This window comes from Rhinatrema bivittatum, chromosome 19, assembly GCF_901001135.1.
Source record: "Rhinatrema bivittatum chromosome 19, aRhiBiv1.1, whole genome shotgun sequence".
Taxonomy (NCBI): Eukaryota; Metazoa; Chordata; class Amphibia; order Gymnophiona; family Rhinatrematidae; genus Rhinatrema; species Rhinatrema bivittatum.
Genome location: NC_042633.1, coordinates 1,254,216 through 1,282,099, shown reverse-complemented (window position 1 = coordinate 1,282,099; position 27,884 = coordinate 1,254,216). Strand labels below are relative to the sequence as shown.

Sequence of the window (27,884 nt, the reverse complement as noted above, 5' to 3'; positions counted from 1 at the left end):
AGACCAACAACTGATTCTAAAAAAGCATATCAACCTGATTCTAAAGGAAGGCTTCTTCAAACTTAATGTAATGAAGAAACTCAAACCCTTACTCCATGCCAGTGATTTCCGCACCGTCATCCAGGCCACCCTTACAGCAAAAATGGACTATTGCAACTCCCTCTTCCTTGGCCTGCCCTACTCCACAATAAAACCTCTCCAAATGCTGCAGAATACAGTAGCGAGAACCATCTCAAATGCCCGCAAATATGACCACATTACACCCCTCCTCAAGAATCTGCACTGGCTTCCTATCCCCTCTCGCATCCTATTCAAAACCCTTACCCTGACCCACAAAGCGATACATACACACAACTCAAATTGGCTTGTCGACTCTTTCTGCCCCTTACGATCTAACAAATCCACCAGAGCCTCCAACAATGGAACCCTCCATGTACCCTCACTTAAAATAGCACACCTCACCTCGACAAGGGAACGAGGCCTATCTATTGCTGGACCCACCCTCTGGAACTCGTTACCTCCCAACCTCAGGCTCGAGACCTGCAGCTCCAAATTTAGAGCTAATCTAAAAACCTGGCTATTCGCACACGCCTACCAAGATTAATCCTTCCCACGGCCACCCAACATGCCCATCACGAACATCATCCCTACTCATTTTGATATAAATTTTCCTCTTTGCCCAACACGAATATTGTATAAAGTTCTCTTTGTTTCCCACAAATTTTTTGCTTAGTTTAAATTGTTGTGCCACTCTCTGAGTAGCCTGTTCCTATGTACTTCCTACTCTGCGTTCTATAGTTCCTATTCCCCCCCCCCCCCACCTACCTGTTTTATGTAATTTCCAACCTTTTGTTTTTGATGTAAACCGATATGATGTCCCCACTAATATCGGTATAGAAATTTAAATAAATACTGTGTTGGGGACAAAGAGTTGCTAGCCATGAAACTTGCCCTGGAGGAATGGAGACAGTGGTTGGAAGGAGCCAACCATCCGGTTACGATTTATACCATTCATAAGAACCTAGCATTATTAAAGCGAGCCCAATACCTGAATCCAAGACAAGCCCGGTGGTCGCTGTTTTTTGACCGGTTTGACTACGTTACGCCACCAACCCGGCTCGAAGAACGTTCGAGCTGACGTGCTCTCACGCCCCTCTGAGGTCGAAGAGACTCCTGATACACCCCAATTTATTTTGAATCCTGAGAAAGTAAGTCTTGCTGCAACCTTCGTGTCCTCCCAAGGGAAGACCGTCGTTCCACGTCGCTCTCGGAGAGCAGTTCTCGCTTGGGCCCATGACTCCCTCCCCGGGGGTCATGCGGGTAGGAAAGGGCTATACAGAATTCATAGCCTTGCGCGCGCCGATCCAGGATTTTAGTGGATACGCGCGGCTCCGCGCGTATCTACTAAAATCCAGCGTACTTTTGCTTGCGCCTGATGCGCCAGCAAAAGTACGCCTATTCGCATTTTTTGAAAATCTACCCCATAGATTCTACTGAGTATTTAGTGTCTTGTATGATCTTTATCCTGTTAGACTCTATACCCTCCCGGACATAAAGTGCCACACCCCTGCCAAGTTGATCCTCCCTATCATTGCGATACAATTTGTACCCTGATACCCATTGGTTATCCTCCTTCCACCAAGTCTCTGTGATGCCAATTATGTCATCTCATCATTTGCTGCTATACACTCTAACTCTCCCATCTTACGTCTTAGACTTCTGGCATTGGCATACAGACATTTCAAAGTGTGGTTTTTGCTTGTTTTGACAACCTGCTTTTCAGTTGTTTGGGATAATTCGGAAATCATTAGCTTTGGTGATTTTTTACATATAGGCATATGGACTATATTTGCTTTTAATGGAACCTCTCTGTTGGGATGCCCTAAATCTCATGTTTCATTGGTATCCTTCAAGGATACAGTCCTCCAAACCATGCACTGCTGAGTGACTGTCGGATTTCCCCTTTGTTCTAGTTTAAAAGCTGTTCTATCTCCTTTTTGAAAGTTAGTGCCAGCAGCTTGGTTCCACTCTGGTTAAGGTGAAGCCCATGCTTTCAGAAAAGTTTCCCCTTTCCCCAAAAGTTTCCCCAATTCCTTACAAAGCTGAATCCCTCTTCCCTGCACCATCGTCTCATCCACGCATTGAAACTCTGGAGCTCTGCCTGCCTCTGGGGACCTGCACGTGGAACAGGAAGCATTTCAGAGAATGCCACCCTGGAGGTACTGGATTTCAGCTTCCTACCTAAAATCCTAAATTTGGCTTCCAGAACCTCTCTCCCACATTTTCCTATGTCGTTGGTGCCCACATGTACCACGACAGCCGGCTCCTCCCCAGCACTGTCTATAATCTTATCTAGGTGACGTGTGAGGTCTGCCACCTTCGCACCAGGCAGGCAAGTTACCAGGCGGTCTTCACGTCCACCAGCCACCCAGCTATCTACATTCCTAATAATCGAATCACCAACTATGATGGCCGGCCTAACCCTTCCCTCCTGGGCAGTAGCCCTGGGAGATTTGTCCTCAGTGCAAGAGGACAATACATCACCTGGAGAGCAGGTCCTTGCTACAGGATCACTTCCTGCTACACCAGGGTTATGTTCTCCTACTGGGAGACCTTTCTGATCCAAGGCAGCACTGGGGCTGCCAGAATGGATTTGGGACTTGGCTACTATGTCCCTGAAGATCTCGTCAATGTACCTCTCTGTCTCCCTCAGCTCCTCCAAGTCTGCTGCTCTAGCCTCCAGAGATCGGACTCGTTCCCTGAGAGCCAGGAGCTCTGTGCACCGAGTGCATACATACAATCTCTCACCAGTGGGTAAAAAATCATACATGTGACACTCAATGCAAAAGACTGGAAAGCCCCCCTCTTGCTGCTGGACTGCTGCCTTAATCTTAGTTTTATTCAGTTCCTAGTTAAGTTTAGGATACTAAGGGAGTTGGAATGAGAGTACTTTAAATTTGCAGGTGAATTTAGTAATTAATTTTACGCTCAGGCTTGTGAACCCTTGGGCCGACGGGAGGATGGAATACCTTGGGATGATGGTCCGTAGGTTCTCCCGTCGAGTGGTGAGGCAGGAACAGAAGACGTGACCAGATTACCCTCGGCACAGGAGACAGAGGCGACTGTGAAGGCAGACAAAGAGTCGTGAGATGAAGAAAGGAAGTGTGTCTTCGCCACTGGAAGTCCGCGGTCCCCCCAGGAGGAGCCCATAGGGACCCGGAGCGCTGGGACTTAGGTGGAACTTTGAGAGGTCAAGGAGTCTGTGCAAGGGCTGACTGGAGCTTCACCCTTGGAAGCCCGCGGTCCCCCCGGGAGGAGCCCGTAGGGACCCGGGCCGCTGGGACTTAGGAGGGCCCTTGGAGACGATGGTCAAGAAGGAGTCCGAAGTCAAGTGCCAGAGGGTCGTTGCTTACCAGTCTGAGGTCACACACCGAGGGATCACCACTTTCCAGTCCGAAGTCACACACCAGAGAATCACCGCTTGCCAGTCCGAAGTCAATACCAGGAATCACCGCTAGCCAATCCAAAGTCAGGAACCAGGAACTCCAAGACAAGACAGGAACAAGGATCCAAGCACAGAAAGACTCACCGAAGCAAGCAGTCCTGATGAACGAAGGACGTTGCCAAGTCCAGGAATGAGCAGAGGAAGTCTCCTTTTATACTTCCTCTGCTCTGGCTCATAGGGAACAGCTGAACCTGGTTAAAGGGATCTTGTCCCTTTAAAGCTAATGAGGAGGCGCGGCCTCGTGCCTAAAGATGGTGGCGGCCATCTTGGATTTCCTCCGTGGAGGAAATGCAGCAGGACGCTGCGAGGGGGGGGAGCAGAGATGGCTCCCCACCCGACGGCCAGGGCGTGAGCTCGCACCGAAGCACCGGGCATCAACTTATGGGTTTCCCCCAGAGTTCCCGCGGCGGGTTGCTGTCGCGGGCAAGGTAGGGGGCCGCGCTTGTGGCCTTCCACGAGTGCAGAACACAACAATTAATCAGCTAGTGTCCTACAAGGGGATGATTAAACTTTCAATAAGGGCTGGTACAATAGTATGATTTAGATAAGTCCCTGATTGATTTTTAATCAGAAAGAGTCTTATGCCTAAAAATCAAGGGTTGAGTGGGTGGGAAAGACAGACACTAGAATTAACTATCTCTGGCTTGCTTATTACCTCAGACATACACAAACTCTAAAGAATATATCCCTTAATTTCAGCTTTCACCAAACTTTTATAAGCCCCAAAATTTCTGAAAACTATACTTACCAATCCTCTTAAACCACAGTTAAATTAATCTTCACTCAGTTAATGAAAGGGTTTGAGATTCGGCACGTGCTTCTGGTCCTCCTCTACTGCAAAGGGTGCGGGGCATCTGGAAGCTGGGGCTGTGGAAGTCAATCCCTGGATCGCTTGCGGTGACCTCTGGACTCCGCTCCCTGGGGATGCTGGGAGCAGTATGCAGATGAGCCTTCCGGTCCTCCTCTACTGCCTCTATGACCAATCCAGGTCACAACTACCTACATAAGAACATAAGATCTGCCATGCTGAGTGAGGCCAAAGGTCCATCGAGCCCAGGTTCCTGTCTCTGACAGTGACCAATCCAGGTCACAAGTACCTGATTAAGAACATAAGAGCTGCCATGCTGGGAGAGGCCAAAGGTCCATCGAGCCCAGATTCCAAACAAAAATGACAATCATTAAAATGTAATCTGTATATCTTGGCAGATAATTTAAGCCATGAGATATCACAAGCTGAGACTGGATGTCAACACAATACAGTAAATAGTACAGTACAAACTAATGTATGGGAAAACCTGATTGCAGGACTTAATAGCTGGCTCAAATTTACTCAAAAATACAATAAGAACAAAAGAACATAAGAAAATGCCATACTGGGTCAGACCAAGGGTCCATCAAGCCCAGCATCCTGTTTCGAACAGTGGCCAATCTAGGCCATAAGAACCTGGCAAGTACCCAAAAACTAAGTCTATTCCATGTTACCATTGCTAATGGCAGTGGCTATTCTCTAAGTGAACTTAATAGCAGGTAATGGACTTCTCCTCCAAGAACTTATCCAATCCTTTTTTAAACACAGCTATACTAACTGCACTGACCACATCCTCTGGTAACAAATTCCAGAGTTTAATTGTGCCTTGAATAAAAAAGAACTTTCTCCGATTAGTTTTAAATGTGCCCCATGCTAACTTCATGGAGTGTCCCCTAGTCTTTCTACTATCCGAAAGTGTAAATAACCGATTCACATCTACCCGTTCTAGACCTCTCATGATTTTAAACACCTCTATCATATCCCCCCTCAGTCGTCTCTTCTCCAAGCTGAAAAGTCCTAACCTCTTTAGTCTTTCCTCGTAGGGAAGTTGTTCCATTCCACTTATCATTTTGGTAGCCCTTCTCTGTACCTTCTCCATCTCAATTATATCTTTTTTGAGATGCGGCGACCAGAATTGTACACAGTATTCAAGGTGCGGTCTCACCATGGAGCGATACAGAGGCATTATGACATTTTCCGTTTTATTCACCATTCCCTTTCTAATAATTCCCAACATTCTGTTTGCTTTTTTGACTGCCGCAGCACACTGAACCGACGATTCCAATGTGTTATCCACTATGACACCTAGATCTCTTTCTTGGGTTGTAGCACCTAATATGGAACTATGGGTTATTTTTCCCTAGATGCATCACCTTGCACTTATCCACATTAAATTTCATCTGCCATTTGGATGCCCAATTTTCCAGTCTCACAAGGTCTTCCTGCAATTTATCACAATGACCATAAAACAAGTGATCTGTATATGTAAACAGAGGCTCTAAGCCATGAGATACCACAAGCTGACAGTGAAAGATATTTTAATTTGTATTGTAAATAATTCTTGTTTTCTTTCAATTATAAAGCCGAAAACACTAGTTGCATATTTTCAGAGACGTGACGGTTCTAGAGAGTTTGCCACTCCCAGCGGTTTGAAGTACATTTTTAGATTTTACTGTACATGCACTATTGGAGAAATTACTTACCTGATAATTTTGTTTTCCTTAGTGTAGACAGATGGACTCAGGACCAATGGGTATAGTGTACTCCTGTTAGCAGTTGGAGACGGATCAGATTTCAATCTGACATCAGCCCCTAGTACATATACCCCTGCAGGAAGTGCAGCTCCTCAGTATTCTTCCTTGCAAAGCATTGTGGATATATGTGTGACTGACTGATTGATTAACTTAATATGATTAACTTAGATAACTTTTGTTAGAACGTTAAACTTGATTAACTTGATTAACTTGAACTGGTTGGTTGACTATAGCTGGAGACCGCCAGTGTGCTCAACCGGAAAGCATCGACACCCGGCAGGGTGGATGCCCTAGGTAAATGAAAGCATGGCTTACCCTTGATTCGTTGAAGGACCGTGTATAACGGCAGCCGAGGGTGGGCTGCTGAGTCCATCTGTCTATACTAAGGAAAACGAAATTATCAGATAAGTAATTTCTCCATTTCCTAGCGTGTAGCAGATGGATTCAGGACCAATGGGATGTATAAAATCTACTCCCGAACTGGGTGGGAGGCTGCCCGTGGTCCAATTAGGATTGCCCTTGCAAATGCTGTGTCCTCCCGCACCTGAACATCCAGACGGTAGAATCTGGAGAAGGTATGGATGGAGGACCACGTTGCCGCTCTGCAGATCTCGGCAGGTGACAGCATTCTAGTTTCTGCCCAGGAAACCGCCTGGGCTCTGGTCGAATGGGCCTTGACCTGTAGAGGTGGTGGTTTTCCCGCTTCTACGTAAGCCGCCTTGATGACTTCCTTGATCCAGCGGGCAATGGTTGCCCGCGAGGCCGCTTCCCCTTGCCTCTTCCCGCTGTGAAGGACGAAAAGGTGGTCTGTCTTTCGTACTGGTTCCGACATTTCCAGATATCTGAATAGGAGTCTGCCAATGTCGAGATGGCGCAGACTACGGGCTTCTTCCGACTTCTTCAAGCCGTCCATCGTAGGTAGTGAGATGGTTTGGTTAAGGTGGAAGTGTGAGACCACTTTGGGGAGGAAGGAGGGAACCGTGCATAGCTGAATGGTCCCCGGGGTGAGTCTGAGGAATGGTTCACGGCAGGACAGTGCCTGTAGCTCTGAGATGCGGTGGGCCAAGCACACGGCCAGCAAGAACACCGTCTTCAAGGTTAACAGATGGCGGGACAGGCCTCGGAGGGGTCTGATGGCGGATCCCACTAGGAATTCCAAGACGAGGTTGAGGTTCCACAGGGGCACTGGCCACTTTAGTGGTGGGCGAATGTGTTTGACTCCTTTCAGGAAGCGTGATACATCTGGGTGCGAGGCTATGTTGTCGTCCTCGCATCTGGAGCCATAGCATGACAATGCGGCCACCTGTACCTTGATGGAACTGAGGGACAGACCCTTCTGTAGTCCATTCTGTAAGAATTCCAGGAACACGGGAACTTTAGAGGAGCGTGGTTTGACATTGTGGTCTTCGCACCAGGCCTCAAAGACTCTCCAGATTCTTATGTATGTTAGAGATGTGGAGAACTTGCATGCTCGGAGGAGAGTATCTATTACTGCCCCCGAGTATCCCCTCTTTCTCAGGCGGGCCCTCTCAATGGCCAGACCGTAAGAGAGAATTGAGCTGGATCCTCGTGGAGGATGGGACCTTGTTGTAGCAGGTCTCTGTGTGGAGGCAGGGGTAGGGGATTCCCTGCCAGTAGTCTTCTCATGTCTGCGTACCAGGGTCTTCTTGGCCAGTCCTGGGCCACCAGAAGGACTAGCCCCCTGTGCCGCTGAATCTTGTGAATGATTGCGCCCAGCAAGGGCCACGGCGGAAAGGTGTATAGCAGGGTCCCTGGTGGCCAAGCCTGTACCAGGGCGTCGATCCCCTGGGACTGTGGATCTCGCCTGCGGCTGAAGTATCTGGGTACTTGAGCGTTGGATCTGTTTGCTAGAAGATCCACGTCTGGAGTCCCCCACCGATTCACTATCATCTTGAAGGCTGTGGGTGACAGCTTCCATTCTCCTGGGTTTAGACTTTCCCTGCTGAGGAAGCTGCCGTAGTGTTGTCCTTCCCGGCGATGTGGACGGCGGAGATGTCCTGGAGATTTGCTTCCGCCCAGGTCATTAGAGGGTCTATTTCTAAGGAGACCTGTTGGCTTCTGGTCCGGCCCTGCTGGTTGATGTAGGCCACTGTTGTGGCGTTGTCCGACATCACTCTGACCGCTTTGTCTCGAAGTCTGTGGGCGAACCGCAGGCAGGCTAATCTGACCGCCCGTGCCTCTAGGCGGTTGATGTTCCACCCCGCCTCTTCTTCGTTCCACCGCCCTTGGGCGGTTAGCTCTTCACAGTGTGCTCCCCACCCGTGTAGACTGGCATCTGTGGTGAGCAGGGTCCAGGTTGGGGAGGATAGTCTTGATCCCCAGCTCATGTGGCTGGTCTGTAGCCACCACTGTAGCTGGGTCTGGACTCTGGCCGGTAGTGGTAGACGTACGGTGTAGTTCTGGGATCGTGGACTCCACCGTGATAGACGTGAGCTTTGCAGGGGCCTCATGTGGGCTCGTGCCCATGGCACCACTTCCAGTGTGGATGCCATTAGTCCGAGGACTTGCAGGTAATCCCATGCTATGGGACGGGAGGCGCTCAGTAAGGTCTGGAGCCGGTTCCACAGCTTTGATCTCCTCGTGGGGGTCAGGCTGACCTTGTCTTCCTTGGTGTCGAATCGGACTCCTAGGTATTCCAGCGACTGCGAGGGCTGAAGGGAGCTCTTGTTTGTGTTGACTACCCATCCTAGGCTTTCTAGTAGAGTGATGACTCTGCTGGTTGCTTGATGGCTTTCTTGGTGATTTTGCTCTGATCAGCCAATCGTCCAGGTAGGGATGAACGAGGATTCCTTCCTTCCTAAGTGTTGCCGCCACCACTACGATTACCTTGGTGAACGTCCGGGGTGCAGTGGCTAACCCGAAGGGTAGTGCCCGGAACTGGTAGTGTTGATTCAGGACCTTGAAGTGTAGGTAGCGCTGATGTTCCTGATGAATTGGGATGTGTAAGTAGGCCTCCGACAGGTCCAGGGATGTGAGGAACTCTCCTTGTTGTATTGCACTTATGACCGAACGTAGGGTTTCCATGCGGAAGCGTGGGATCCTTAGGTGTTGGTTGACCGACTTGAGGTCTAGGATGGGCCTGAATGTACCCTCTTTCTTGGGAACGATAAAGTAAATGGAGTAATGTCCAGTATTTATTTCTCGTGTAGGTACCGGGGTTATGGCCTCGAGGGCCAGAAGTCTGGTCAGTGCAGCTTCCACTGCCGCCCTCTTGCGGGGGTCGTGGCAGGGAGATTCCACGAACTTGTCCGGAGGGGTTCGAAAGAAGTCCAGGTAGTACCCCTCTCGGATGATGGCTAGGACCCACTTGTCCGAAGTTATCTCGACCCTTATGCGGTAGAATAGGGTTAGCCTGCCCCCTATGGCTTCTTGCCTTGGATGGGTCGGCTGAATCTCATTGTGGGGTGCGGCTGGGGCCTGGACCCGAGCTGGTTCCCCTCTTGTTGTGCTTGTTCCGAAAAGACTGGTTCCTGCCCATAGGGCGGGGCGCTTGATAGTTGTTCTTGTAAGGGTTGAAGCGCTGTGAGCTTCTGCCTCTGGTGGATCTGGGGAAGGGACGCTGGTTTCTCTTCGCCTTGTCCTCCGGCAGGCGAGGTAATGGGGAGTCGCCCCATTTGTTGGCCAGTTTCTCTAGTTCACTGCTGAAGAGGAGGGATCCTTTGAAAGGCATTCTCGTGAGGCATGACTTGGAGGAGGCGTCAGCAGACCAATTTCGAAGCCAGAGTTGTCTCCTGGCTGCCACTGTGGACGACACTCCTCTGGCTGCTGTGCGCACTAGATCGGAGGCCGCATCAGTGAGGAATGATAGTGCTGATTCCATGTCTTCTCCCGGGGTGTTGTTCCTGGCTTGGGATAAACAGGAACGTGTCACCACGGTGCAGCAGGCCGCAATCTGCAGGGACATGGCTGCCACCTCAAATGATTGTTTCAGTATGGCTTCCAGGCTCCAGTCGTGTGCATCCTTGAGCGCCGCTCATCCCTCCACTGGGATGGTAGTGCGCTTAGTGACCGTGCAGACCATGGCGTCCACTCTAGGGCACGCCAGAAGCTCCTTGGTCGCTGGGTCCAGGGGGTACATGGCTGATAAGGCTCGGCCCCCTTTGAATGAGGACTCCGGCGCATTCCACTCCAGGTCAGTTAGCTGTTGTGCCGCCTGTAAGAGAGGAAAATGGCGAGACGTCTGTCGCAGGCCGTTCATTCTAGGTTCCCCTGAGGTGCCTTGGCCCGGGATGGCGAGTTCCGATAGGCATTGGGATACAAGGTCCGGAAGCTCATCCTTTGAGAAGAAGCGTCTCATGGTTCGGTGTGGCTCTGTCCCCACGGGAAGTTCCCCCTCCTCAAGGGGCTCGACTTCCTCTTCGAAGAAATCTGTGCCCCATAGGTGGGGCTTCTGGGTGGTGGAAGCCTATGCCTAGGCCGCGAGGGTCCTGGGGCGTGAGGGTCTTCCGGTAGTGCAGATGGCTGGTCCGCCCGGGGTTCAGTTTGCATCTTGACAAAGGCGTGAATCCCCTTAAACAACTCTACCCAAGAGATCGATGCTGGGTCTAAGTTGAGGGGCGCCGGTTCCCTGGGGGTCCCCGTTTGTGGGATGGACTCACTGGGGCCTGCTAGGTCTGGGGTGCCCCCTGAGGAGCTAGCACTGGGCCCTGGGTGGTACTGGCCCTGACCTGGGTCTCCCAGGGCCTCCTCACAGTGTGCGCATAGGGCGTCGACTTCCTCGCTCTGTGCGGCTCTGATGTGGCATGCTGGACAGAGGCCTTGAGCTTTTATTCCTGTTTCTGGAGGTGCCATTTCTGTGGGCGCGTATGTTCTTATGCGCTCCATTGCATCTGATATGTGCGCACAGATGTGCGTCTAGACGTAGATGTGCGCCTTGTAGTGTGCGCGTAACTTATGCGCGTAAGGTTTTATGTGCGCCTAAGATTATGCGCACAAATAATTTTGTGCGCTTAGCTTAATTTGTGCGCTCGGATCGGACGGCGAGCGGTGCGGCGAACAAGGCCAAGATGGCGACGGCGAGAGTGCGGGCAATATGACGACCTCCTCGGAGGGTCTCCACGTGGGCAGACCCTAGAACAGCCGGGGCCTAGCCCTGCTAGGGCGGATCAACCCGGTGGCACAGATTCCGATCACCGACCTGTGCTCTTCCTTGATCTTCGGAGACCGGATTAAGTAGAAGATTTCCACCTTACCTTGTCTTCGGCACTTCCCGGTTTCGCTCCGGGTGGTCTCCGGCTGCGGGGGGAGAGGGCAAATACCTTCACCGCCGCGCTCGAGGGGGTACACCCGCTGCCTCTCAGCCGCGCCCGAGATCGGGGGCTAAGTCCTCGCCGCGATTCGGCCGCCGGATCAAGGCTGCCTCTACGCCGCGCCCGAGGATTCGGTAGGTCCCTGCCGCGAATCGGCCACCGGACCGAGGCTTACCTCTGAGGGACCACGGAAATCACCTCAGGAAACTCAACTGGGGGAGGGACCCGAGGGTATCACCGCAGGAGTGTGGGGCTCGTCTTCAGGTGGGTTTCTTCTTTAAATTTCTTTAATTTTGGTCTAACGCTCTGAGAGCGTGCAGATAGTCCCTAACTGCTATGGAGACGGAAAATACTGAGGAGCTGCTCTTCCTGCAGGGGTAAATGTACTAGGGGCTGACGTCAGATTGAAATCTGATCCGTCTCCAACTGCTAAGAGGAGTACACTATACCCATTGGTCATGAGTCCCATCTGCTACACGCTAGGAAACTATGTTTTGACTTTTGTTTATAATGATTTTATTGGTTATTGCATCTAGTTTTATGTTCACTTGAAAAACATTGACTATCAACAAACTAAAACCCTACAAGAAGTTTTTAGGCGAATTATACTAAGCTCTGAAACGGAGAGGAGTATTGTTGCAGGCATGGAACCTTGGGCAGAGGTGGACTTGATGCAACCTGCTGGGAGGAGCCCTGCAGGTTCCCACCGTCCGCAGGCAGATTCAGACGAGGCAGAGACCCAATTGGAGCTTCGCCTCTACCCGCCTACATGCCCCTTGGGTTCAGCCTTCAGGTACCGGGGGCCAGCAGCTTCTGCTGGTGGAGAGATCTGTTGGCATTATGGGATCAGAACAGGAGAAGGCTTGGCGTATTTGGGGGCAAGCTATGGTCGGAGGCATCGAGAAGGTCCGGAATCAAGCCAAGGTCAAGTACCGGGTATCTGTCCAATGGGAAGGAGGGACGAACAGGCAGTTCAGGGAAGCAAGGAGCAAGACAGGAAGCAAGCCACACTGAAGAACCGAAGATGCAGGATGCTGGGACTAAAGAGAGGAGACAAAGGGCGCCGAAGGCTGAAGACAACTCAGACTACTTTAGGAAATAGAAGACCTGTTGATGAGGCACTGGAGCCGTGTTAGAAAAGGCCTCTTATAGGACTCACTGTCGGACGTCATCAGCAAGGACCATTGGAGATTTCCCACCGTGGTCCCTTTTAAATATTGAAGATAGGTGTGTGTCCGCGCGCCTAACCAATAGTATAGGCAGGTGTGGTGGCATTTGCTTGGTGTCGGCGGTGATTCACCACGTTTAGGAAAACAGCTGGCTAGGGAGAAATCGGTGGCGGTGGCCCACTGCATGTGCTGCCGAGAGTCGGGCCAGAGCTAAGAACGGCAATCTGTGGGAGCACCCCGCAGACCAGTGAGTGCAACAGAGTAGAGAGAATGAAAAGTGATTTAAGAAATCTTGAAGAGTGATCAAAGATGTGGTAGCTGGGATTCAATGCCAAGAAGTGCAGTCGTGCATCAGGGGTTCAGCAATCCAAAAGAGCTGTGTGAATGGGGGGTGAAAGAAAAATGCGCACTGACTGGGAGTGGGACTATGGTGTGATAGTGTCTGATGATCTGAAAATGGTGAGGCAATGTGAAAGAAAATTATTCCTTACCTGCTAATTTTCGTTCCTGTAGTACCGAGGATCAGTCCAGACGGTGGGTTATGTCCCCCGTCCAGCAGATGGAGTCAGAACAGACTTCGAGGGACGTCACCAGTATAAGCCAGTGCTCCCTCTGCTGGAGCTCAGTATCCCGTATAGCAAAGCCCAAAGGACCTGAAAGGGATTGAATCAAGTTACTCAACATACCTGAAAAGACAGGCACTAAACTGCAATAACAATGAACCGCCAACGAGCGGTAAGAACCCAACTTGTAGAGAGCTGTGCAAAACAGAAACAAGGCACAAACAGCAGGTAATAGAAGATATCGACAGGCATCAGAACCGAGCAGAAGCAGAAAGATCCCAGAGTGGTGGGCGTCTGGACTGATCCTCGGTACTACAGGAACGAAAATTAGCAGGTAAGGAATAATTTTCTTTTCCCTATACGTACCAGGATCAGTCCAGACGGTGGGATGTACCAAAGCTTCCCTAAACCGGGTGGGCCCCTGAAAGCCCTGCTCGGAGAACCTGGGCACCAAAATGTCCCATGGAGGATGACGCCAGGTGCAGTCGATAATGTCGTGAAAAGGTATGCAGCGACTTCCACGTCGCTGCTCGGCAGATCTCCTGGGAGGAGACGGAGCGAAATTCCGCCCAGGACGCCGCCTGTGAGCGGGTGGAATGAGCGATAACCCCGCTAGGCGGAAGACGGCCAGCTCCAATGTAGGAGACCGAGATAGCTTCTTTAAGCCACCGTGCAATCGTCGTCTTCGAGGCCTGACACCCCTTCCTCGGACCTGACCAGAGAACGAAGAGATGATCTAAGAGCCGGAAATCATTGGTCACCTCCAGATAGTGACGCAAGGTGCGCTTGACATCCAAGAGACGAAGAGACCTAGGCTCGCTGGGTCCAAAGGACGGAAGTTCTACCGTCTGATTCAAGTGAAAAGACGAGACAACCTTCGGAAGGAAGGAAGGAACGGTGCGCAGGGAGACCCCGGAATCCGTGAACCTGAGATAAGGCTCCCTGCAGGACAACGCTTGTAGCTCCGAGACACGACGCATGGAGCAGATGGCCACAAGGAAGACCGCCTTTAGAGTCAGATCCTTGAGTGTCGCTCCACGTATCGGCTCAAAAGGTGCCCCTGACAAGGCTCGAAGCACCAGATTGAGGCTCCAGGAGGGACAAGGATCCCGGACAGGAGGGCGCACATGTTTGACCCCCTTGAGGAAACGGGCAACGTCCGGTTGCAGGAGAAGAGAGCCATCCGCTCGCACGAAAGAACTCAGGGCCGACACTTGGACTCGTAGGGAATTATAGGCGAGTCCCTTATCCAGACCATCTTGAAGGAACTGCAGAATCGACGGGACAGACGCCTCCGTGGGTCGGATCCCCCTGGAAGAGCACCAGACGTCGAAAGTTCTCCAAACTCGAACATAAGCAACAGAAGTAGAAGACTTCTGGGCCCGCAGCATCGTAGAAACTACCGCCTCAGAGTAGCCCCTGCGTCGAAGGTGGCGCCGTTCAAAAGCCATGCCGCAAGACAGAAGAGTTCGGCCTGGTCGAAATATACTGGACCCTGGCGCAGGAGCCAAGGAAGATGACCGAGCCGAAGCGGGCCGTCCACCGCCAGCTGGAGAAGGTCCGCAAACCAGGGCCTGCGCGGCCACTCCGGAGCGACGAGTACCACAGGCCCTTGATGATGTTCTATCCTGCGGAGCGTTTTGCCCACCAAGGGCCACGGAGGAAAGACGTAGAGCAGCCGATGAGTCGGCCAAGGGAGGGCTAGGGCATCCACCCCCTCCGCGCCTCGTTCCCTCCGGCGACTGAAAAACCGAGGTGCCTTGACGTTGGCGGCCGTGGCCATCAGATCGAAATGCGGCGCGCCCCACCGCTGAACCACCAGCCGCATCGCCTCGGCGGAGAGCTCCCATTCGCCGGGATCCAGTTGTTGACGACTGAGAAAGTCCGCCTGGATATTGTCCACTCCGGCGATGTGAGAAGCTGCGATCCTGACTAGATGCCTTTCCGCCCACTCCATTAGGGGGGTCGACTCTAGGGAGACATGTTTGCTTCAAAGAATTTAACTTTAACTTGATTCAATTAGCTCAATAACAAGAATGAGAAGAAATAAAGAGAAATAAAGAGAAATCCTGAAAAAAGAATCCTGACAGCCTGGGGAGACCGTGGATCCCCCAACTCTCATCTGCTGGAGTCAGAAAGATACTGAGCTCCAGCAGAGGGAGCACTGGCTTATACTGGTGACGTCCCTCGAAGTCTGTTCTGACTCCATCTGCTGGACGGGGGACATAACCCACCGTCTGGACTGATCCTGGTACGTACAGGGAACAAGGTGATAGCTAAAGCCAGAAGGGATGCATAGAGAGAGGAATAACCAGTAAGAGAAAGGAGGTGGTAATACCCTTGTTCAAGGCGTTGGTGATCCCTCACCTGGAGTACTGTGTTTAGTTCTGGAGCCCGTATCTCAAAGGAGACAGAGACAGGCTGGAGGCGGTCCAGAGAAAGGCAGCCAAAATGGTGTGGGGTTGTCTTTGGTTCATATTCTGTGCGGTAGTACTGGGTGAGAAAATCTTTAATAAGGAGTTTCCCTTATAGTTCACTCTCTCTCCCCAGCACACCATGTCAAATAAGTGTAACGTATTAGGGTGAGAAAGATAATTATTTATTAAGACAGAGCAACTCAGTAAATCAGACAAAGAAAGTGTTCAGCACAAATATATGCTTGTTTATTATATATGAGGCAATTTTATTTACTTAAAAGCATTTCTTTCCCACGCCCTCCAATTTTCAGGGGGGGGGGGAAAGGGGGCGAGTTACAAATAAAACATAGTTTAGTCTGAACATAACTTAAAATCTAAAATCAATGATAAACTTAAGATAACTATTAAACTATAACAGAAAACGTAACATAAAATCATGGACTGAGAGAAAAAAATAAACAAAGGAAGAGGATTGTCAGGATACAGATAAATCTGGGAAGCCTAGAGTGAAAATATGGTGTTAAAGAGCTTTTTTTGAAATCGTTTGTGTTTGCAAGTGATCTTAAGTCGGGGGAGTAGTGTGTTCCATAAATGCAATTTCTTAAGGAGTCTTATCTTAGGAAAGGCTTATCTCACCTATAGGTTGGATGCTGGGTCCTCGGAGGACTGCTAGCCGACGATGCAGGTTAGAATTCACAACATATTTATACCTTTTGCTTACAAAAAAGGAATTATAAAATAAATTCAGGTATTTGGAAAACAGTGCACATAACATCAAAGAATTTAAAAAACAGATGCACAGATAAAGAGCACATAATGTCTATTTCTTAGGAATTTAAAACCAAAGTATAGACAGAGACACATAAAAGTCTATCTGATATCATATATTTATATCTAATGCCTTATAACATCTGTTCTACCTGCTTAGCTAGATTGGAAGTAAATGAGCTATATTTTAATTCACCTAGCATGAAACATTGGCCTTCAATCTATAAAGAAATCACATTTAGTGGCTAACATAAAAATTGAAATTCTCCTGCTTTCTGGGACATTCACCAAGTTTTCCCAGAGAGATAACGTGTTGGGAAGGTAACGGTAATACCATTCGGCAGCATCTCATTAAGAAATTGCATTACCTGGGGACTAGTCATTTTTATGTGCCCGGGTGCAATACCAAGGACAGAGTAGTCTGATTGCAGTCCTGTTCCCTGTTCCCTGATTGCTTTTCTTTATGCTGAGCTGAATTTGCAGGGAGGAGCATTCGCTTTTTAACAGGAAATGAGGGACTTGATTTTGAACGTAGGGACGTCAGGGGTATTGATTGGGGTATATATTAGCTTCCACGTGACAGGATCAGTATTGGAAGACCTATGAGAAGAGGTTGAAGGATCTGAATATGTACAGCCTGGAAGAGAGGAGGTGCAGGGGAGATAGGATACAGACCTACAGATATCTGAAAGGTTTTAAAGATGCATGAACTTCGAACCTTTTCCGTTGGAAAGAAATCAGAACTAGGGGTCAAGACATGAAGCTTAGGGAAGGAAGACTCAAACCAACATCAGGAAATATTTCTTCACGGAGAGGGTGGTGGAGGCCTGGAATGCCCTTCCAGAGGAGGCGGTGAAGACAAAAACAGTGAAAGATTTCAAAGGGGCATGGGATTAACACTGAGAATCCCTAAAGGCTAGAGGATGGAAATGAGGAAAAGGGTACATGGGAGTAAATTTCTCAGTGCGACAGTTACTAGCCTTAACCAATAAGCCTTAATGCTTTTCATGCAAATAAAACACAGGTCTCCACTTCATCAGCAGGGGAAAAGAGAAATTGGATTCAGACCGCAACCAACAAGGGCCCAGGCTTTTACATTCTGGGGAACTGAGAAGCATGGGGGTAACCTGCACAGAGCAGCAGTTGCTACCCTTAATAGAAAGCATGGGGATTACTACCCTTAACCAATAAGTCTTCCTGCTTTTATCGCAACTGCAACAATCGCTCTCTGCTTTGATAGTGAGGGGAGAGTGGCAGGAAAGAGGAATTGGATTCAGAGACAATCAACATGATCCCTGAGTTTTACAGTCTGGGGTACTGATGCACAGACATAAGGGAAAAAATACAGGACAAGTCCATAAGCAAAGGGGATCAGGCAGCACTGTCTGAATTTTCAAGAAGGCTCATCACCCCGTAAAAATGGTGCTAGCACTACATTTTTTTATGGGTTATCCTAAGGCTTGGGGATAATTGCATGGAGTCGCCGTTGCTACCCTTAAAAGAAACTGGGACTAAACTGCATGGCGCAGCAAATAGTACCATAAGAAGCTTGCTGGGCAGAGTGGATGGACCATTTGGTCCATTTCTACTGTCATTATTGTTTGTCTATGTATATTGTCACATTCAGAGCATTTATATGTTCTCTGTTTCACATGGCTCATTTCATGCTGTTGTATGGGGCAGTTTCTCTAAATTAGTTTATTTTGCAATGACCTTGACAGGAATCAACCTAATTCATAGCCAGGTTAGGTTAGAAATTATCTGTATCTCAAATTTACGACTAATACTCTTGTTAGTACTAGCATTGTGCCAAAGAGAGCCTCCTTCTGAAGGTCATCATGTGTAATTTTCACAGGTAACATATCAGGGAGTGTTTGGAAATTGCTCTGAATCAGACTAGTATGGATTCTTTTGTGCTTCTTAGAGCAGATATATGTCTGCAACATTTACCAAAATCAGAACATTTAAACCTTTTCGCAATGGTATGGACTCTTGTGTTTATTAAGGTTAAATATTTGAGTGAAACATTTACCACAGTCAAAACATTTAAATGATTTATCACATGTCTGGATGGTTTTGTGGTATTTAAGATGGGATCTTTGAGTGAAACATTTATCACATTCAGAACATTTAAATGGTTTCTCACCTGTATGGACCATTTTGTGTTTTTTAAGATGGGATCTTTGAGTGAAACATTTATCACATACAGAACATTTAAATGGTTTCTCACCTGTATGGAGCATTTTGTGTTTTTTAAGATGGGATCTTTGAGTGAAACATTTATCACATTCAGAACATTTACATGGTTTCTCACCTGTATGGATGGTTTTGTGGTTTTTAAGATGACACATTTGAGAGAAACATTTATCACATTCAGAACATTTAAATGGTTTCTCACCGGTGTGCATTCTTTCATGTTTTTTAAGAGAGGAGATGTCAGCGAAAAATTTATCACATTCACAATATTTAAATGGCTTCTCACCTGTATGGATGGTTTTGTGGTTTTTAAGATGGGATCTTTGAGTAAAACATTTATCACATTCAGAAAATTTAAATGGTTTCTCACCAGTGTGCATTCTTTTGTGTTTTTTAAGATCTGACATGTGTGTGAAACATTTATCACATTCAGAACATTTAAATGGTTTCTCACCAGTGTGCATTCTTTCATGTTTTTTAAGAGTGGACATGTGAGCGAAAAATTTATCGCATTCAGAACATTTAAATGGTTTCTCACCTGTATGGGTGGTTATATGGTTTTTAAAATTGGATTTTCTAGCAAAACATTTATCACATTCTGAACATTTAAATGGTTTCTTACCTGTATGGATGAGTTTGTGGTTTTTAAGATGGGCTATTTGAGTAAAACATTTATCACATTCAGAACATATAATGGTTGCTCACTAGCGTGCATTCTTTCATGTTTTTTAAGAGTGGACATGTGAGCGAAAAATTTATCCCATTCAGAACATTTAAATGGTTTCGCACCTGCGTGAATACTTATGTGATTTCTTAAACTAAATTTCTGATATAAATCTTTATCACATTCAGACAATATAAATGACTTCTCTCCCTTGTCACTTCTCTGATGAACTTTAAGCCAGGATCTATATCTGAAACATTTTTCACACTGAGAACAATTAAAAGGTTGGTCTTGTCTGTGAATTCTTTTCTGTTCTCTCACGTTTGATTTCTCGGTAAACCTCTCTTCACATTCAAGGCACTGAATTGGTCTTTCTCCAGAGTGAATTCTTACACGTCCTTCCGTCTCAGCTTGGAAGAAAAAGCATTGTTCACACTGAGTGCATTTTAATGGTTTCTTTTTTAGGTGATCTTTTCCAGGTGCTGTAAGTTTTGTATTCATAGGGGTACTTACCTCTTCTTCAGAACCTGTAAATGTTGTTTCTTCCTTTCTGTGATATTGTTGGATAGATGTGTGACTTGTCCTCTCAGGAAACTTGTTCCCACATTCAATAATTTCTTGCTGTTCAACAGATTGTGAGTTTGTGGTGAAGTTTTCTGAAGTGTCAGCACTTTGAAATGGAGTTTCTCCTTCACGGAGTGTCTGAGTTTCTACAAGACTGGGGCAGAGGTTGAAATTTCTTCCTTGTTCAGAACATGCATATGGACGCTCTCCTTTTTGGACTACTTCTTTCCCCCTGGGTGATGTTACTCTACTGATACCTCCTCGATATTCAGCTGAAGGTCCTGGGCTGTCTCTGGAGGGGTCTCTCTCTTTCCATTCCTCCGTTTGCTGCCCATCACACATTCTCTGCCTCTCACTATTATTCCTGAATCCATCTTCTGGTGGATAAAAGCGAGAGTATGATTACTAAATTTACAAAAATGGAGGGAGACGTTTATAGGAAAATTAGTTCTTACCTGTTAATTTTCGTTCCTGTAGTACCACGGATCAGTCCAGACTGTGGGTTGAGCCTCCTTTCCAGCAGGTGGAGACTAAAACTGAAAGGATATCCTATATGAGGACAGAGCCTATCCTGTAACCCTTCAGTGTAACCATCGTCAAAGCAGAAAATAACAAAACCAGAATAGGATCAAGCAAGTAACCATAAAGCTTAATAGACCAACTGTAGAACAATGTAAGAAACGTGGTATAATTATACGCTCTTACATATACTTGGTATTCAAAACGACCAAGGCTTCTGGTGTAATCGCTCAGTATTCTTGCACAAGAATGAAGTATTAGAATCTGCAAGAAACAAGCTTCGAGAGAACAGAAATAAAGACAGACAGGGAAGGGCGTCTGGACTGATCCGTGGTACTACAGGAACGAAAATTAACAGGTAAGAACTAATTTTCCATTCCCTGTACGTACCCGGATCAGTCCAGACTGTGGGATGTACCAAAGCTTCCCTAAACCGGTTGGGACCGAGACAGTCCCGCTCGAAGCACTTGCCGCCTAAAAGAACCGAAGACCGGAGCTTGCACATCCAGACGGTAGTGTCGAGCAAAAGTATGCAAGGACGTCCAAGTGGCAGCCCTGCAAATCTCCTGCGGAGAAACGGATTGACTCTCCGCCCAAGCTTGAGCGCGCAGTGAATGAGCCTTCAGGCCCTTGGGGACCGGTCGACCTTGGCAAAGATAGGCCGAAGAGATTGCTTCTTTCAACCACTGCGCAATAGTGGTCTTAGAAGCCGGCTTACCCCGGTTGGGACCACTCCAAAGGACACAGAGATGGTCCGAGACCCTGGAGATAGTGAAGCAGGACCCATTTGACATCTAGTTGACGGAGGTCACCCCCAGTTGTACCCGCAATCTCCTCTGGGGAAAACGCAGGGAGTTCTACTGACTGGTTGATGTGGAAGGTGGAAACAACTTTTGGCAAGAAAGAAGGGACCGTCTTGAGAGAAACCCCTGAATCGGAAAAACGCAAGAAGGGCTCCCGACAGGAAAATGCTTGAATCTCGAAGATCCGCCGAGCGGAGGAGTTAGAGACCAGAAAGACAGTCTTCAGCGTAAGGTCTTTTAGTGTAGTGTGTCGGAGAGGTTCGAACGGAGCCTTGCAGAGAGCCCGAAGGACCAGATTAAGACTCCACGACGGGCACGTGGCCCGAGAAGGGGGGTGGAGATGTTTAACGCCCCTCAGAAACCGAATCACGTCTGGGTGGCCCGCTAGGGAATGACCTTCCACCCAACCCAGGAGAGAGCCGAGCGCGGAGACTTGGCTAGCTAGGGGGCACTCCATGAAGTTAGCATGGGGCACATTTAAAACTAATCGGAGAAAGTTCTTTTTTACTCAATGCACAATTAAACTCTGGAATTTGTTGCCAGAGGATGTGGTTAGTGCAGTTAGTATAGCTGTGTTTAAAAAAGGATTGGATAAGTTCTTGGAGGAGAAGTCCATTACCTGCTATTAAGTTCACTTAGAGAATAGCCACTGCCATTAGCAATGGTAACATGGAATAGACTTAGTTTTTGGGTATTTGCCAGGTTCTTATGGCCTGGATTGGCCACTGTTGGAAACAGGATGCTGGGCTTGATGGACCCTTGGTCTGACCCAGTATGGAATTTTCTTATGTTCTTATGTTCTTATGAGGAACCACCCTGCCCACGTGGAGTATAACGACGCTGACCCCGGAAGCGAGGACGAGAGGGTGTGTAGGACCGGAATGGTTTAGGATGGTCCTCCGGGAGCTTATGGACCTTGTCGTCTGCTAAGGAGTCCATAAGCTTCTCAAGGTCCTCACCAAAGAGCTGCTTACCTTTGAAAGGCAAAGTGCCTAACCGGGCTTTGGAGGACTGATCGGCCGACCAATTGCGTAGCCAGAGGAGTCTCCAGGCAGACACCGCCAAAGCCATCGCCTTCGCACGAACCAGATCGTAGAGTGCGTCTGCCCCATAAGCGATTATGGCTTCCAGATGCTCAGCCTGCTCCGCCTCTGCCGGCGGGAGGCCCTGGGTGCAGAGTAATTGTTGGATCCACCTGAGGCCTGCCCGCAGCATGAGACTGCTGCAGCAAGTCGCCCAGACTCCGAGAGCCAAGATTTCGAAGATGCGTTTCATATGAGCTTCCAGCTTACGATCCTGTCCATCCTTGAGAGCCGTCGATCCCTCCACCAGGATCGTGGTATGCTTGGTGACCGCCGAAACACAGGAGTCCACAGAGGGATTCTTTAGCATGTATTTATTTATTTATTTATTTAACAGTTTTATATACCGCAGTTCAGGTAACAAAGTTACTAATCACTTCGGTTCACATTTCAACAATTACAGTGACAATATAAAGAATAATGTCTTACATAGAACAGGGTGAGTGAAACTTGGATAATAACTTACAATGAACAGGGAGGATACAATTTATATACAAAGAACTTGGAGGAACAGTGTGTGAAGTCGCTGGGACTGTCTTGGTGAGGCCTAAAGCCAACTGTCATGACGTTCAATGGGAGAGAGCTAATACGAATGGATTATTAGTGTTGGAAGGATGTTGTGGAAATGTCAAGGGGAAGGGTCTTCCGTAGGGATCTGTAATAGGATAATTGGGTTAGGAGAATGCTTGGTTGAACAACCAGGTCTTAAGTCTTTTTTTGAAGGTGGGTGTCGATTGTTCGAGCCTGAGGTCTGGTGGGAGTGAATTCCAATGTATAGGGCCAGCGGTGGAAAGAGCTCTTCTACTTAGTGTTGTTTTGACAGGATGGGCCTGTAGAGTGCCTCTCTGGCCTAGTCTCATCGGTCGGGAGGTAGTGTGAGGCTGCAAAGGGATCGTGAGCTCAATTGGGGTGGTGTTGTGGATGACTTTGTGGATGATTGAGAGGGTCTTGTAAAGGATTCTATATTTGATTGGGAGCCAGTGAAGGTTCTTTAAGATGGGTGTTATGTGGTCCCTTTTGTTGGATTTTGTTAGAATCCTTGCTGTGGCGTTCTGTAACATTTGTAACTGTTTCAAAGTGTTAGCTGGTAGCCCAAGCAGCAATGAGTTGCAGTAATCTATTTTCAAGAAAATGATTACTTGTAATACAGATCTGAAATCCTGGAAGTGTAGGAGGTTCCAAGCATTCCAAGCATTCCTCCGGGAGGTTCCAAGCATTTCTCCGGGAGGTTCCAAGCATTTCCAAGCATTCCTCTGGGAGGGGATAGAGTTTGTCCATGGCACGCCCCAACTGGAGACCCCCCTCGGGAGCCTCCCATTCCCGTAGGATCATGAGCTTGAGCATGGGATGGAAGGGAAATGCGGTAGCCGGAGCCCTGAGACCCCCCCCCAGGACCGGGTCCATATCCTTGGGCAAGGAGGCCATCAAGTTATCCGCAGTGGGCCACTCCAACCCAATTCCTGAAGGACAAAGGGGATGAGGGTCTCCAACTCCTCCTTGAGGAACAAGCGAAGGGCTCTGGGGTCGTCCCCCTCCAGAGGAAGGGTACCCTCCGGATCCAGGGGAGCGGCGGGGTCCGGAAACCCTGGATCCACCGGAGGGTCAGGGAGGGGGGGCAACCCCGGGACCACCCGCACCCGAACCGACTCCTGGAGCTCCGCAGCCGGGCCAGCAGTCAATGGCGCGGAGCGATGGAGTTTTGGTGGGGGGTCGAGAGGGGGCTTTCGTCCTCCTGCAGGCTAGCTAGAGATGATTTATGTATGAGGAGGACAAACTCAGTTGAAAAACGAACCCTGGAATTTCCGGAGGGGGGGGAGGGGGGGGGGGGTCGAGGAACCCCTCCTGGTGACCCGCGGGGCTCAAATCGAGGGGGTATCTTAAAAAAATCCAGGCCCCCAGCCCCAGGCAGCTCCGAAAACGGAGCCGCTGAAAAATCCAAGATGGCCACCGTTCCCGGGCTTTGCCAACCCGGAAACGGCCTGGCCATGCCGGAGGAAGTCAATCCCCGGGCTAAATTTGCTTGTCCTTCCGAGGAGGGACCTTCCCCACCCGTCAGGCAAGCAGAGCAGAGGCCCTGTTGCGAAAATTGCGAAGAGGGCTGCCCACAAGAGAGGCAGGCTGCCTGCCACGACATAGGAGAGCCGCTCCTGCAGAAAAAAATCTGAAAAAAAAAGTTTGACAGCCTGCAGGCCCGAAGTGAAGCAGGAGGGAAACCTACTGACTCCTGCCTGTCTGGCTGCCGGTTCAAGGCCTCCTGAGACCAGAAAAAAAGAAAAATACTGGTCTACTGCTGCAAATAGGTTAGAGGTAAGGGAATACCTGTAACTTACATTCAACTTTGAAATTGATCTTATTTTATATTTATTTTTTTGTTTTTTTAACTGAGCGCAGCAGTCGGGTTCTAAACCCTCTCGGCAGCCAGGGGGGGAAGACGAGACCTGGACAGACTCGGTCCCCACACCTGGAAGCGGGTACGGACTCAGGCTATGCAGCGCACAAGGGGCAAAGCCCCCCTGAGTCCGGCAAGAGCTGGAAGACGGATCTGTCTCCCACACAGAAGAAAAAGAAAAAAGTCACTAAAAGAAAATTCTCTTTTAATAGGAAGAATAAGTACTTGCTTGATCTGTAAGAAAAAGAAGGAAAGGCTGACTAGCCTAAAGCAGAGAACTGAAGGGTGAGCTGCTACACCTGCTGGAGACAGACGAATACTGAAGGGTTACAGGATAGGCTCTGTCCTCATATAGGATGTCCTTTCAGTTTTAGTCTGTCTCCACCTGCTGGAAAGGAGGCTCAACCCACAGTCTGGACTGATCCGGGTTCGTACAGGTAAAGGGAGATAGCTCCATCTAAACACCGAACGGCATTAGGGTGGCTATGGATCCCTATCAAATATAATAGAGCCTGGTGCTGCTTGTAGACAGGTACAGGTGGGCAACAGCCCTTGAACAGAGGGGAACAGACCACGTCTGACCTCACCCTGCTGGTTCTGTGCCTCTCATCCTCACCTCCAGTCTCTGCACTGATTCCCTTCACTCTGAATGTAGTCACTCACAAAAAACTCTGCCACGCCCTGCTGGAGACCTGGGATTCATTCTGGACCTGGGTCCCTGAACCTCAGCTCTGTCAGCTTAAAGTAACTGAACCCTAATGACTTAGTAATGAGAATTTAACTGAGAGCCAGCATTAAAATTCACCTTCTATGTGGAACGTTTGAATCTTTATTCACCTTTTTAGTGTGGTCATTCTATGGGAATTGTCATCCAGTCTTTGGCTTATCAGAATTTCAATCACAAATCTTACACAATTTACTGCAGTTTTTAGCGACCATCACAATAGGCTCTACCAGTCAATAGACCTTCATCTGCCTTATATTTAATCAGTGGTCGCAATGACAATGCAAACTTTTTATATTTTGATCTTAAAATGCAAATAAGACACATCTGCTTGTCTCTTTTCTTCTTAAATATCACAAAAAAATCCAGACACAGGCTGTGTTTCAAAGCGGAGTCTGCATCGGGGGAAATCACACAGGAAATCTCATAAGCGGTGATCCACGTCCTCATTCCTCCTTACATTCAGATGCATTGGCTCTGCCGGCATTTTAAACTCTCGGTGCCAACTTTTAACTTATTGCAAATAGAGGAAGTTACAAAGAGACTCTGCTTAAATATAAGGCAGATGAAGGTTATTTATTTATTTATTTATTTGTGTTTTTCTATACCGGCATTCACGGGAGTACGTATCATGTCGGTTTACATAAAACAAGGGGTGATCAATACATTATAACATACATAACTAAAACATAAGAGTATGGAGGGCGAGAAGGGACCCAGGAGGAACCCCCGGAACAGCGCTGGTGAGCGGGAGAAGGAGCCGGTATCCCGACGCAGCTGAGGTGACTTTGCCGCCGGAGGGAGGTACGGAGGCGGGGCCGGAAGTGGCTATAATAGCGGCCTGCCGGCACTCTGTTCCCCGAGGGCGAGAAGGGACCCAGGAGGAACCCCCGGAACAGCGCTGGTGAGCGGGAGAAGGAGCCGGTATCCCGACGCAGCTGAGGTGACTTTGCCGCCGGAGGGAGGTACGGAGGCGGGGCCGGAAGTGGCTATAATAGCGGCCTGCCGGCACTCTGTTCCCCGAGGGCGAGAAGGGACCCAGGAGGAACCCCCGGAACAGCGCTGGTGAGCGGGAGAAGGAGCCGGTATCCCGACGCAGCTGAGGTGACTTTGCCGCCGGAGGGAGGTACGGAGGCGGGGCCGGAAGTGGCTATAATAGCGGCCTGCCGGCACTCTGTTCCCGAGGGCGAGAAGGGACCCAGGAGGAACCCCCGGAACAGCGCTGGTGAGCGGGAGAAGGAGCCGGTATCCCGACGCAGCTGAGGTGACTTTGCCGCCGGAGGGAGGTACGGAGGCGGGGCCGGAAGTGGCTATAATATCTGCCAGTTTGCGGCGCGCTGCAGAGCCGGCGCGCCGCTGGAGCCGCGCACGCTAGAGGGGCGCATGATACATCAGACTTTGCCGGACTTCGCCGGAGTTCTCCCAACGACCAAAGACCCAAGTAAGTCCCTCCTAATATCCCTTCTCGGGATCAACTGTTAGAAATACTAGCTGAGACAGTTTGTGACCATATCCAGAGTGGTTTAGGCAAATGCCTCCTAAGAGGAAGGGACGAGTGAGAATCTTCCCTCCCCTCTCACTTCCATCACCCATTCAGCAGGAGATCACAAACTTTTTAACCTCTCCTGTGCCGATAAGTAAAGCAGCCGAAGAATCCAATGTGCCACATGATCAGGGAGGATCCTGTGAGCCTCTGGAGGAGGCTTCTTTAAGTCCTAACACAGGGTTGCCACCTCTTCAGAGAGGAGAAAGAAGTTCCCCTGAGAGTACATCTAATATCATGGAGACGTTAGATCTGAATGCAGGACTTTCTCAACCTAGCATTCAGTCTCATGGTATTGAAGCTGCTCTGGCTACCTCCCTGGTTACTGAGGGAGGTCTTCATGAAGCAACTCCAGTGGAAGAACACTCTCCACAATCATCAGAGAGGATAGAAATCCCTACTCGACCTGTGTTAGTGACTTTGGATACATTATGGGACATGATGGCTGGCTTGACGGTAAATTTAAAGTGTCTTGAGAAGAAAGTGGATTTGATTTCGGGACAAAAACAACAGGAATTTACTATGACACAAAAGCAAATAAAGGATATGAATGAAAAAATTAAGCATTTGGAAGTTCAGGAGAAGAAAAATATGGACTTTAAAGTAGCAATAATCAAGGATAAAGATTCTATGTCTAGAAGAATGGAAATGTTGGAGAACAACCATAAACGTTGTAATCTAAGATTTCTAAACTTTCCAAGGATGCTTGGTGAGGATCCAATTATTACTCTCAAAAAATTTCTTGTGGAAAAATTAAACTTTTCTTTGGATCACTCACCAACCATAAATACATGCTTTTTTCTTCCCCAACCACGTAACACTGAAAGAGCAGAATTGTTTCAAGGTAATCTTTCGAATTTTTTGGAAGATTCATCAGCGAATGTAATTAGTTGGGGAACATTGTTAGTCTCCCTGTACTCCGTCATAGATGTTAACTTAATTATGAAAAGGTATTTTAGTAAATTTCCTGTTGTATTTCTAGAAAAAACAGTAAAATTTTTCCTGATTTGGCTATTTCAACTCAGTTGAGAAGGAAAGCCTTCTTGTCTTACAGACAGGAGGTTATATCACTTGGATATATATTTGTGCTTAAGTTTCCATGCAAATGCATAATAAAGAGACAAGATGATCTCTTTATATTTTTTG

The 27,884-nt window shown here is 48.5% G+C and overlaps 2 protein-coding genes across 2 annotated transcripts in view; both read right to left on the bottom strand.

The window, feature by feature from the left end:
• Positions 1-15,710: 15,710 nt before the first annotated feature.
• LOC115081043 (oocyte zinc finger protein XlCOF6.1-like) lies at positions 15,711-19,151 on the bottom strand (the record flags this gene model as incomplete). Its single annotated transcript, XM_029585555.1, has 1 exon — positions 15,711-19,151. A coding segment is annotated over one exon (933 nt), but the record flags the coding sequence as incomplete, so codon positions are not given.
• Positions 19,152-19,355: 204 nt separating this feature from the next.
• The window catches only part of LOC115080612 (zinc finger protein 282-like), a 37,532-nt gene continuing 29,003 nt past the window's right edge, over positions 19,356-27,884 (bottom strand). The window contains exons 8-9 of the mRNA XM_029584889.1: positions 19,628-20,055; positions 19,356-19,524 (exon numbers count right to left, since the gene is read on the bottom strand). Coding sequence (XP_029440749.1) covers positions 19,504-19,524; positions 19,628-20,055 — 449 coding nt within the window. The 3' untranslated portion in view covers positions 19,356-19,503. The remainder of the gene's footprint in view (positions 19,525-19,627; positions 20,056-27,884) is intronic.